This window comes from Convolutriloba macropyga, chromosome 13 (assembly GCF_964194025.1).
Source record: "Convolutriloba macropyga chromosome 13, txConMacr16.3, whole genome shotgun sequence".
NCBI classification, from domain to species: domain Eukaryota; kingdom Metazoa; phylum Xenacoelomorpha; order Acoela; family Convolutidae; genus Convolutriloba; species Convolutriloba macropyga.
In genome coordinates, this window is record NC_134480.1 from 31,901,980 (window position 1) to 31,915,364 (window position 13,385).

The following is a 13,385-nucleotide window of genomic DNA, read 5'->3' on the forward strand; positions in this document are numbered from 1 at the left end:
GTACCTGCAGTATTTGTATTTCAGTGTTTGTACCTGCATTTAAGTTTGATTTAAGTTTGAGTTCCCTTTTTATAAGTTAAAAAGTTATGTTTATAAGTTATGTTATGTATAAAATCAGACCTGCTCTTTGGAAAGATGTTTATTGTTTTGAATCAATTGAGTAGCAGTCTTTAGGTTTTAATCGAATGCAAATAATCAGTTTCGTGCTCTTCATGTACCGGAAAACTCAAAATTATATTTTAAAATGTACTGACTCTACCGTTCGGCTTTTCGGGGTCAACTCACCTGAAATTTTTTGGTCGCATCTAGGCCATATAAAGTTTCATTTTTCTTTACAAATTTTGAATTGAGACCCCGTTTGAAGACCTCGCAATTTTAAAAGATCGGAAAAACTTGCCTAAGTACTATCCAGATGTATTACGTAACAACCACCCTGCCCCCCCCCCCCCCCCAGTACGTTATGCGCCCTGAGTTGTAGAACACGTGCCTTTGAATACTAAATCATTATGTATAGGTCGCACCCACTAAGCTGGAGGGGGTCGCACCCCCAAAAGTGATCGGAGCTCAAATTTAGCGGGGTTGAAAAATGTTTGTTTGTGGCTAAATTGAATTGAGAATTGGTCGATAATCGATTGGGAATTTATCAACAAATTGGGGATTAGATAGCACCAACACAAACACTACTGCATCAAAAGTTCAAAATATTCTCTCTTTTTTGGAGTTTTCCTGATTAGCCTTATAGCATAGAAGAGAGCTAATGACATTTAACAACTGTATTGCATAAGCAACAGTTTTTATTCTTAAATAACTCAAGTAAAAAATTTCTGTACAATTAAATGATGTCTAGCAGTAGTTAAACTATAGAAGGAAATAATGCACAACCTAAGCTGCTATTGATAAGTTAGGATAAATAAAATATACATGAGTAGGAAGGAGCAGATACAATTTCGCATTCGAAGCAAAGCAGATCCAAACTGTTTCTGGACGATTTAGAGAGTTAACAAAAATTTATCAATATCCAAGATTCGACAAATAGAATTAAACTCTGTCGGTTAAATTCCACTTCCATGTTTTTTTTGCCAAAATGATTACCAAGTGGCAGTTAGGTTCGTCTAGTTTCAACACTCAACGCAATAACATGATTTCAATATAAACAAATTCAAAATTGTTAACTATCTTTTCCAATGAATTGATGGGGAGAGGGCGATGTACGAGTTCAAATCCCTAATATTGTTTCAAAAAACAGTTTTAATAAAAAAAACAGTGCAATCACACTTTTTTTTAAATCCACGTTTAATACAAGCAAGTCTTAGTCCTGCGATACATCAAAAATGAATGTGATGGGTATATGGTATTTCTGCTTGTAATGCAGAAACAAATGATGTAAAAAATAATAGAATGTGCTAAATTGCAACGTAAATGGAAAAAGGTATGCTAAAAAATCCTAAACTTGCGATGCAAAGAGCAAAGACCATTTTCAATACAGAAATATTAGACATGAAACATGTGTTTATTTCGTTTTTAATTATTCAGAAATAAAAAACATAAAACAATGATTTAGTTTCTTTTTAATTAAGTACTTGATAAAGTAGATTTTATTTTTGATAAATATCTTAATTTTTATCGAAAGTGTGTTTATAATCCCACTTGTGGCATTATTGCTATTGACTTTAACTATTATATTATTGAAAATATATGTATTATTATCATTTAGGAGAAGATCAGAATGTTAGGTATCATTTGAAAATTTCGTCAGTATTTTTTTGTTTTCTTAGCTAACAATAGATCTACGGTCGCATTCTCTACGAGACGATATCAGCCATCCTGCTACCATCAGCGTTAACACTAATAATCCTTCGATTTTAAACGGATGAGTGGCATACAACTTCACTAACAGCTGCAGCAACCTTGTAGTTGAGTTGAATGTGACCATTTGGATAGATAGATATATAACCTATATTCAGCCCTCAATGATCTATGATTTAAATACGACTTCATATCACGTGGAAGTCTGATATAGTTTTTGTTAAAATTCAATATCCTTCTAAACGCATCATTATAAATGTTTGGTCCATAATTACGTGTCATTCTTTCTTCTGTAGTGAATTCTCTCCCAATCATACAGTAACATTCAGTCACATGTATAAAACTAAACCCAATTGCATCATTGATTTCTTCATCAATTTTATTGTTTCCAAACTGAGGTCAATCCATTCCTTTTTTTCATTCCAAAATCAAATATCAAATTTGTTTCATTAGGCCCATTTTCGTAAAGTTTTTCACGCCCATAAAAAATAAAGTCAATGCTATCTTTTAAAAAACTGTTGAGTGCTCTATTGCTATTATTTTTTCTCAAAATCAGTTTGAACCCAAGATCAAAGAAAATTTTCTCTAAATCTTTAAACAATCCATAAAAAATAAAGTCAATGCTATCTTTTAAAAAACTGTTGAGTGCTCTATTGCTATTGTTTTTTCTCAAAATCAGTTTGAACCCAAGATCAAAGAAAATGTTCTCTAAATCTTTAAACAATCCATAAAAAATAAAGTCAATGCTATCTTTTAAAAAACTGTTGAGTGCTCTATTGCTATTGTTTTTTCTCAAAATCAGCTTGAACCCAAGATCAAAGAAAATTTTCTCTAAATCTTTAAACAATCCATCCAAATAGATCAGTCAGCTTTTAACTCACGTACATGTGATTTTTATCTGCAGCTACTTCATTACCCATAACTTGACTGTCTCTTATGTATTGACTTTTACCGAAACCAGATTCATTTTTAATATCTGCTTTTGAGAGTAGTTTAAACATTAATAATTCAGGATGACAATGATCTGCATTTTCAGTTGTTCTTCCAACACTAACTTCAAAAGCTTTCGCTGAAACTTGGAAAAAAACTGTCGTAAGATTGCAAAACTCAGCCACTGTCATGCAATAACCGGTTGCTCCTTATGTTAATTCACAGTCTATGGAATCAGAAAATTGGAGAATGGTTCCTGGGAGTAGAGCGGGGAATCTCTATGCATATCCCCACTGCAGTATGACCTGGCTCCTAACTATAACTTTTCGGCAATGGCTGCCTCAGACCCTTCTACTGCTCTTTTTGGAGTTGACAATTTAGCCGATTTTTCGGCTTCAACCTCATCACTCGTCGATAGTGTTTTCTTCTCCGTCTCAGCGAAATCTTGAACCTCGACATTCCCTCCAGCCTCCTTCTAGGGTTGCTCTGATGCTAACATATATACAGCTGGCAGAGCATGCTGTATATTTGCTAGCATGATATACCAGAGCTTGCTGTACATCGTTTTGTGTCCGTGTACAGCAATGAGAACATTCGATGTCAGTACACAATAACGCTCAACACAGGCCACTTGTTCCTCCTGTAGAATTGTTCTTGTAACCTCACATGCCGCATTTTTCGGCCTCTCGGCCTCCTTCTGCTTCGGATGAAGGGTTCAGCCGTCTCAGGGCAGAAAACGATTGGCAGAAAAAAGTTTCTAACGCCGCATATATTCGGTCGTAATGATCAATTTCTTCAACTTGAAAATGGGAATGACGCGCTACTTGCCTTTGATACGTTTCCAATGCATCAACAGTCTGCCCAAGTTGCGAGGCAACGTGTTTCTGTTCCTCTCAGTTCTCGGGAGGTCTCCACAAATAATTCTGCTTCTTCGGGGCCCTCGCGCAGTTGTTCTTCCTTCGCTGTACAACGCCGCCAGAGTCGGTTTCTTTAACACCAAAATCGGTGCGTACAGACAGACAGGATGTACGAAGAGTCAAATTCACCCACAGAGAGCTCGAAAAAGAAACGACAGTCGCTTCGATCTTGCTAGTATTCTTCTTCGCGTTCCACAAGCGAAACCGATTAGAAAACTGAAAACGAGTTGCACTTTTTCCTTTTAGGAGGGAAAAGCGTCGAACCTCTGATCTGATTTCACTGAACTTTCTTTAATTTCATCTACTCATCTTCGCTGTTTAATACCAGCAGTATGTGCTTTTAACTGTTCCAAACAAAATTGTGAACTGTTATCTTAATAAGCTGCCTATTCAGCCTTGATCTTGATACTTCAATTCACAAACTAAATTACGAAGACGGGCTGCTACAATATACGAACACGGAGAACATGATTCCTGGTCTCAAAAAAAGCGTAAGTCCAGCACACTTTCTCGAGCTCTTCTAATAACTCGAACTACGAAAAAAAAGTGCCATTTTTCCCTCCGAGGTCTGAGAAAAGGGACAGCCCAATCATTAACCCAACGATTTGAATTTTCATTTGATTAAAAGTTCTGCGGACTGATTCTACCAACTTGACGAACCGAAAGTGGTTACCCACATGTAAAAAGGTAACTCAAAAACAGCATTTTCTAGTCCTCCTAAGAAATTGTAAAATTGTAAGAGTTCGCACTGTACAGCTCTTTATTCAAAGGTTTGCAGTGAATGGTTTGCATTTTCTCGTTTGGCATCCGTCAGAAAACGGACATTTGTAGTCATAAAGATGGAAATCTATCATTTCATCACAAAAGCTGAATTTTTCTGTTCTTTTGAAACCATTCAAACTTTTCTCAAACCTTGAGCAATTCGATCTGGATACCAAATAACAGGCTGCTAAAAAACTTTGCTATACATAATTTAAAGCCCGGTGAGAAAATGTTGAAACAACGAAACGTTTCTGCCTTGGTAGTTAGGATCTATTTTCAAAAAGGTTGTTTTTGATTTTTTGCTCGTCCTCGTTCACCTGCATTTATCGGCCGTTATGAAAGTCTACGTAAAAAGCCCAAGTGGTGATATAAAAAAGAACACATGAAAAGAAATGTTTGCTACAAACATTGTTTGAGAGCACTAAATAACAGTTGCTAAAAACAATAGCAACTGTTCAGTTTCAATTTTTTCATAATTTTCCTGTTTTTTTAGTACGATATGGAAACTGGAAGGTAGCAATTTTTGTTTGAATAGTACTAACCAATAAATTTATTAAACCTGCTAAATTTTTTTTGTGGGTGTTTTGATTAGTTAATTTAAAAAATTTAAATCAAACTACAACTGTTTCTTTCGGACCAAAGATCATAATAAAAACGGAGAAAGAGTGAAATCAAATAAAAGATCTTGTTCTTCTAGGCAATCTAATTTGAAACATCATATCAGCTTGGAGCATGTGATAGCTTTCGGAAGCAAAAGAAACTATAGACAGGAAAACAAGCAATCAAGCTGATTAAGCTCAGTAATCCATTGAACGAGAAATGAGAGCGAAAGAATTTAGATAACACTGTTTACCACGGCTTCTTACAAGTTATAATTATTCTAATAAAGACTGAATGATTTAGCCTGCACTTAGTGAGAGGTAGTAAACTCCTGGCGCCACTGTTATCATATGTAATTTTATCATAATGGCTGGGATCATAAAAAGTGTAATCAATGAATTGTTATTGTGAAAAGAATGTTATGATTAAAACCGCTAAAAAGTGGTCAAACCACCTCTTTTGTTCAATGAAACCATTGACGTAAAAGCACCCAAGGGTAATCATAAAGAGACTGATAATCAAAAAACGACCATACCAATTTAACGATCTGATTGCAATCTGATTCATAAAAAATTGCATTTTATGCTGAATGGTAGCTTGCAGCAAACCACGGGTAGGTATTTTTACGTAGAAGCTGAAGATACTAGCTAACATTCATAATAACTGAAAGAAACTGAATTTTGCAAAATAACGATTTTTTGGTCAATTCTGGAAATTTTTGTATTTGGGCCCGAATATTTGTAGACCCCCACTGGTTCTGTGAAGCTTATATCTCAGCACGAAGTAGAAATAACCAACACCCTATGGAGCTCTAAGCTCTTTGTATAAAAAAATTTGTAGTATCAGCCTTACCCAGTAGGGAGCTACTTACACTTATGCGGGGAAGAGGCGATCATTTTGGGGTTACTCCGAAATCAATTGAATTAGGGTTTTGCGAACTTTTGATCGCGTGCAATAAAGCTATAAGCCCATGCCTGATCAGGCCGCATGCGTACAGTCCCCGCGATCCACCTGATGTAAATAAAAGACCCAGGAACGCATAATTGGAATAGAACTAAATATATATCAAGTTGTCGGCCATTTTGAACTATTTCGTTAAATAAGAGCGCACAACGTGACCAGGCTGTAAGCCTGCAACAGTTTAACTGGCACATAGATATCACCACTGGAGTTTCCCCATGTAAACAAAATGTCCGTAACGCCTGACAGTTCTGGAGTTTGATTATTTGTCGAATTGGCGGCCATCTTGACTGACATTTGATATTTTTGGCATTTAACACGCCACTGTATTACGGCATTGGAAAAACGAACGAAATGTAAACCAAGTAGCCAATAGCAGTAAAGAGGGCCAAAACGTTGTGCCATAATGATGGTTTGAATTGTTTGAGTAAACAATTTTTCGCTCGGCTCAGTAAAATAGTAGCTTACACTATAAGCGCAGCGCAGAAACTGCTGAGCGTGAGCGAGTTAACATCTGATTGTTTGGTAGATTTTTCCGGTCCTGAAGAGCGAAAAGCTCTTATAATTGTTAATAGCGTCGTTGTTTTTCTGCCGCAGCGATTTAGCGCGAATCTCTCAATAGTCACTGTTATAAAGTTAATTGGCAGAATTTGCCAGAGCGATTGAGAGCGAAGCTCTGAAGAGACGCTGCTAGAGAAATTGTTAGCACAGTTGCCTGATTGATCGAGCAGAAGCTCAGAGTTATTGTTATCGTTTGACTCTGGTTCATCAGCCGGTTATTAGCTGAGGGATAATTCCAGCAGTTTTAGTTGCGCTTAAGTAGTAGCGGCAATTGGTATAATTAGGGAGATTATTTGAGAAAAACTTAGTTAGATGTTTCCTGTTCCAAGCCTGCGGGATCTTAGTTTTTCATCGTTTGTTAATGTGATAGAGCATGTTACTTGATGCGAACTGAATTGTTGTATTTAGTTATTGGATTTTAATTTAAGTGTTTTTTAATCGACACTTTTGAACAGCCAAGAGCGTAGTACGGGAAATCTAATGTTGTTAGGAACAATCAACCAGCAAACTAAACCATTCGGAATTGTGAGATTCGGGCGCTATTGTTTTCCGATGATAGGCAGCCAAATCAAAATTCAGAATCTTACAGAAAACTTCTTTGAGGCCTTTAAGAAAGCAAAATGAGTGCGTTTGGATCTGCTTGTGTGCACAATTTCGACCTCCAAGTGTTCTTTGTTTGCTTTATAAGCTGTAGTTTTAATAGAAGTACAACTATTTACTAGTCTAGTTTGACTTATGATTAAGCGTGTTAATCATCGTGGGCGTGCGACCCCCGGCAGCTAACGGACTGGTACTCATAGATCTGAGACTGGTAATGTTGTCACCACAGTGTGTCCGGATCTCGGCAAGCTCAGGTGAGCTTTCCTGGATGAAAGCCCACAGTTCGATTGAAGAGATTTGGAATGAGGCCGAGAGGTCCGGGGTCAGTCTGGGGCTGTTGAAGGTCTGGCACTCGAATGTCTGGCCTGATAGAAGGTCGCCGTCAATCATTAGAGCCGGTTTTGCTTGGCTGTGAAAAAAAGACAATTATAATGAACATCTAAATTTTGGATCTTCTCCCTTCCACCAGTACATTATACCCCCCAAACCCCCCTCTCGTTACAGAGCACGTGCCAGTACATAGTAAATCATTATGTAAAAATATGGGACGTGCGATTGGTAGTTGCAAATATTCAAAATTGAACGGGAAGAGCCGAAGAGTTCTTCGAATTACACTGAATGTTCTAATTGAGCTAAGTCTTAAGAAACTCTTAGTGTATTTTAGTACACTTTGCAGAGTTTTGGTCTTTGTCTTCTATCAGATAAAATTTTAGTAATTATGGTTTCTCTGGATTAAACTTCTTGAACACTTTTCACCGCCATATAATTCAAAAGGTTATAAAACAGCTTAAATTTCGGTACAAGATTTGCTCGTTTTTCTTTGCGAGATTGCTCTAATGGTAAATATCATATCTATATATCTTTTTTTAATAAACTAACAAATTGTCGCCTCCGATTGTGATGTGGTCAGTTCCACAGGATATGAAGAGACTGTTGTTGCCAGACCACTGGAATGTCTGCAGAGACACCCTGCCTAGCGTCCCGATTCCACCACTTGCCATACTCAAGTTCTCATCCACTCCTAGGAGCTGAAGCTCTCTTGCCGCCGCTGCAGTTGCACTGTAGAGCAATAGTCATAATAAATGCAAATATCATTTACAACGTTTACTAATATTAAAGTATGATCACTGAAGAAAGAAAAGACAAACGCACCGAAAATTTACCGGTTCAGGTCAAGTAGCCCGTACCTAACTCTAAGGCAAATACAGTACTGAGTCCGAGCCTAAATCAAGTCACATTTTGCACTGAATTTGTATGATTCGGAGTTAATTCAGCGATTCATTCTGAATTGTCTTCAGAAGAATACTGAATATTTCCGCTGAATTTTGCTCGGATTCAAAGAAGATCAGAATTCACTTCACAGTTGGTACTGAAATCTTTCTGAATGAGTGCTAAAATTTGAAATTTCACTGAAATTGTTCTGAATCAGTACTGATTGTCAATGAACATTAGGTACGGGAGAGCATATTCAGAGCAAATGGAACAATTTTTCAGGGGTTTTTAACAACACTACCCTTCCTCCGTTAGAGGGTTTAAATCAGTTAAGTAAATTAAATAATTTTCACCAAAAGATAATTAAGCGTTAGACCGTGTGTTATTGAGCAGTGCACCCTGTGCGCAATAAGATAGTCTGAGAGGTCATTTAACTTCAACCTGGGAAAGATAAGGAAAAATGATTGACAATTTGTCACTGACCTGTTGGTACTGGCACTTCTGAGTCGCCGTGTGCTGGAGGAGAGAGAGGTTCCAAACTTGAGGACGAATGTCTGACCACTTCCATAAAAGGAACCTCTAGAAGGTCTCAAAGGATTGGACAAGACTGCGCCGAAGCACTAAACGTACAGAATAGTCATCGTCATATTCAACAATTTTGCAATGTTGCTGGGTTAGAAATGCCTTTTAGATTATAACCCTTCATGAATTATAGTTTGACCTTTAAAATGGATTTTATAATTTGTAGAAGCTATATTCCCACTTATCAGGCCATGCATGATTAACGTTGCTAGTGCAAAACATTATTATTGTTATTATGTTTCTTCTCTCTATTCTAGAGCATGGATAAAGAAAGTCATTTAACTCGAATTTCCAAATTTTGATACAAACTGATACAATGAATGCTATTGGTGCTCTGAATGAATAATCAAACTACGCTAAAACCACATTTCAATAGAAAAATTTCAATATTTTTAATGAAAAGAAAATGCGATTTTTTTCCAACCAAATTACTTCATTGTGGGAGAATTGTTACCTCGTTTTGTGTGTTGAATTGTGAAGCAGTGTGTGTGTTGATCTCAGTACTGCTGGACTGTTGACAGAAACTGTTGTACTCTGAGGAGGATTCGGAAGATGACGTCACTCCTCCCCCGCCCCCCTCCTCACCCCTTTGATGAGCTGTCGTTGTCTGTTCGTCGCCTGTTGGCTGTATTTCATCTTCTGTAGTTGGTTGTAAGTTATTGGCGGCTGTGTTTGTAACTGAAACAGGTTTTTTCCTTGCTATGCTGGCGAATTATTTCTGAATTATTGTGAGAAAAACTTGGAGTATAATTCATAGCAAATATTTGGTCTAAAATTGTGGTGAATGGTGTAAAAACGGGTGTCTTATATAAGATGGCCAATAAAATACGTAGAAGTTTGAATTTTCACAACGCCCATTTGGGGAATTTTCTTGAAAAGGAAAAGTTTAGAGTCAAAACAAAAGAGTGGCGGCTGTATTAACTGTAAGTTGATACAGAAGAATTACCAAGAGTAATTTTTTCTAACATCTTTCTCGAAACTGTTATTGTTAAAACCATTTATTTTGAGAAATAACCGAGAAAAAATGAGAACCTAATTTTATAAGTCCATTTTATAAGTGCATATGCGCTCTTCTAAAACAAATTTTACGTTTCATGCTAACCTATAGATAACATGAAGACTACTATCAAGCAATGGCTAGCAATCTTTGCCTTTTACGACCTCGTAGTGGAATATATGAAATCTACCTTGTTAGTACCCTACATAGGACTATATGAAAAGTTTTTGCTCGCTTTTGACTAAATCTCACTGTTCCCAAAAAATTAATCCGAATAATATTAAAACGCATCATATAATAGAGTGTCAATTTCTGTGCACCTGTTTGTTGATTTTTATTATTGTTGTTGTTTGTGGAGGCCCTCTGTTTGATGAGTAGGAGGCAAGGTGTGTCTTTGTCCAGACTCTGGCACCTTCTGAATAAGGTGTGGATTGATAGTCCGTCCAGCTGACTGTTGTATGTGCACGCCCACACAGCACCCATGCACCGGGAGGGCAACCGAGGCACCAACTGCAAAAGCAGAGCCCAGTTTTATGTTGAAAATTGTTAGATTTAATTAATGAATACGTTCTCAGCACGCTCTCTTTTCTTTACCCCGTTAATTTGTCAAAATTCTTTGCCGCGGTAGCACAGATGGGCGTCAGTTTGAAAAAATAGCACGTAATTCACAAACTCTTGTTCGCTATTTATCAACAACTTTTGTATGTACACTAATTGTTAGGGACACTCGACTACATTATAGATTATAGCGTTCAATGGATTTTGAAGTACTACTGTTTTTGAGTGTTTTAATTAGTATTCGCCTATTTTCAACTCAAAAATTTATTTTTTGCCTAATTGATACAAAAATTGCGTTTGCATAATCGAGTTTTCGCCTAATATATCCTAAGCCCCGAGAAAACTATTTTATGTTTTTGCAGTGATGATAGCTTGCTCAGTCTAAAAAGACGTGACACTTCCTGTTATCATCTGTGTATATAAACGTAAAAAGTATCATTTATAGATCCTGCTCCACCGGGGGAGATGAAAAACAGTTCCGAGAATAGTAGGCCTCAAAACTTAGATATGATTTGTTATACGACTCTTTAGCCAATAGGTCATTAGTTTTGTGCATCTACTGGGCTGCCATTAACATCCCCTCCCCCTCACCTCCCCCTCCCCCGACAGGTATTATTTATTTCGTACCCTACTATGTAACAACATATGACGTGTAACTGGGGGTCATAATAACCCTTAGTCGCCAAAACGGAATAGATCCCTTTTTCACGAAAAAAACGATCATGCGATAAAGTAATATGCATAATGTGTACCTTTTTGACATGTGCGTGTGTAAGTATGTGTGATATTCCGATCATCTCAGGAGAGGGGAGAGTCCTCTCTAAGTGACGGAGTTGTCTCCTCTCAAACTCATCCGAGTGCAGAATCTAAAATAAACATTGCAATTGAAGAAGTGCAGTTTATAAGCAAAAAAAACGGATGAATGCAAAGGTAACAAAAATTTCAGAAATCAAGGTCACACGAGTCTAAAAAATTAAAAAAAAATTGAAGCCTTCAAGTATTGGTGCCATAGAAATCGGCTTTTCCTACTATCGCACCCTTATGACGCGTTATATGCACTCGTGTCACCAAGTTAAACAGTAAAAAAATTTATGCTAATATAGAATATGCGTTTGGGTGTTGAAAATAATATTGTACCCCCTTGTTGGGTCACAGGATGAAAAGCTCCAAATATCTCAATTATAGTGGGCAGACTAAAGAATCTAGATGTGAAGACTCACACTTCGTAACATGGCCGGCAGATTGCAAGAAAATAGCCGCGATAGACGCTTGTGGCCTTCCATGAATTGAAACAACTAAAAGAATAACATTGACAGATCGACCACCAGTCCTTTAATAGACCACTAGACTTTTTGGGTTATATTCGGACTGTCAATTTTACGACACATACGGTCTATAAGAAAAAAAAAACACTAAAAAAGCTTTTTCAAAATTGATATTCGAAATCAAAAACTCAAGACTAATAATCAAGAATGAGGGCATATAAGTTTGGCACTACTTAGATGCACACTTAACTAGTAAATAATCATAAAACTTAAAGTTCCATAAGTGAGCTCAGAAGTCCTTTTTTGAGTGAGGTAAGTCACGCAATTGACCTAAAATCAAAAATGACGTCACGTAAATAAATTTTAAATGCAAAGCAGTAGAAGTCACTGAAGTCATTGAAGAAGTCAACTTTAAGAAGTCAGGTCGTAAGAATCATCGATGGAGACGACGAATTAAAAAACATAGCAGGACAAGTCCTGACGGTACAATTCAAAGAGTTTTCATTGACTAAACAAAAAAACTAGACCTAGAACGGACTAGCAGTGAATTGAGAAAACCGTTTCTGAAAAATCAGATAAAAAATTTTAAAAAAACAGAAAATCATTGTCAAAATGCCGCATGTGAACAAAAAACCACTAGCGAGAAAGGGAAATTTGGTTCAAACAAAAAAATAGGCATAGAATGAACTATGAATGAATTGGAAAAACCATTTAGAAAATCCGATCCAAAAAATTGAAAAAGAAAACAAAAAATCAAATTGAAATTGCCGCATGTGAACAAAAAACCACTAGCGAGAAAGCAAATTTTTGTTCAAACACAGTTTTCTCACTCTACTTTAAAATTAGAGCAAAAAATATTCACGCCGCAAAACCACTCGCTTTTTTGCTCCACTTCCTGTTTCGGCGTGACCAAAATCACTACTCCGATTTGACTTCAAAAATCATGAAAATGTTTGAACAGATCTTGAAAAAAAGACAGCGCCCCAATACAATTCATATTTTTTGAATTGTAAAAATTACGGTGTCCTCAATAATAGCCGCTATCGCTTCGCGGCTATTATTAAATCAGATACAAACAGATACAAAAACAGAGTTGACGAAGTTATCAATAGAGTTTACCAAACTATGAAAAACAAAATTTTACCGATAAATTGATTGTGAACGCAAAATTTCATTCTGCAGAATCTTTTTTTTTGAAGTTCCTTCTTTGCTCAATTTTGTTTCACTAACTTAAGTTTTATTGCGCAGAAGTCATTTTGCTGTGTGAGTTAAGTCGCGCATGATCAAAGGTTAATCAAATTTTCGAAATCGTCAACATTTTTAAAAAGATAGCTGGGAGATTGCTAGAAAATAGCTGCAAAAGCTTCGTAGATCTGCAGTCTCAAAAAAAACAGTAAAAAAGACAGACCAAAAAAATTCGTCTTTTCATTGAAGGCCGATATGTTATATTTTGATTAAAAATCTGTATAAATTTTTGCTGCCTCTATTAGCTGCTCTCAAATAACCTTCATTTAAAGTGACACACACCCATTTGACCTTATCTCTTTGAATTAAATTAAATAAAAGTCAATTTCAAAGTGAGGAAGTCATTTTTGAGAGTGAGGTAAGTCAAGTGTGACCAACAATTTAATCACG

At 36.6% G+C, this 13,385-nt stretch overlaps 2 protein-coding genes across 2 annotated transcripts in view; both read right to left on the bottom strand.

Annotated features, from left to right (window-relative positions):
• Window positions 1–13,385, bottom strand: part of LOC142351909 (26S proteasome non-ATPase regulatory subunit 5-like) — a 225,450-nt gene that overhangs the window by 120,486 nt on the left and 91,579 nt on the right. The window lies entirely within an intron of this gene.
• LOC142351906 (uncharacterized) overlaps window positions 7,148–13,385 on the bottom strand; it is a 178,286-nt gene continuing 172,048 nt past the window's right edge. The window contains 6 exon segments of the mRNA XM_075404164.1: window positions 7,148–7,545; window positions 8,016–8,195; window positions 8,832–8,968; window positions 9,385–9,608; window positions 10,248–10,437; window positions 11,238–11,351. Of these exon segments, the coding sequence (XP_075260279.1) occupies window positions 7,260–7,545; window positions 8,016–8,195; window positions 8,832–8,968; window positions 9,385–9,608; window positions 10,248–10,437; window positions 11,238–11,351 (1,131 nt within the window). The 3' untranslated portion in view covers window positions 7,148–7,259.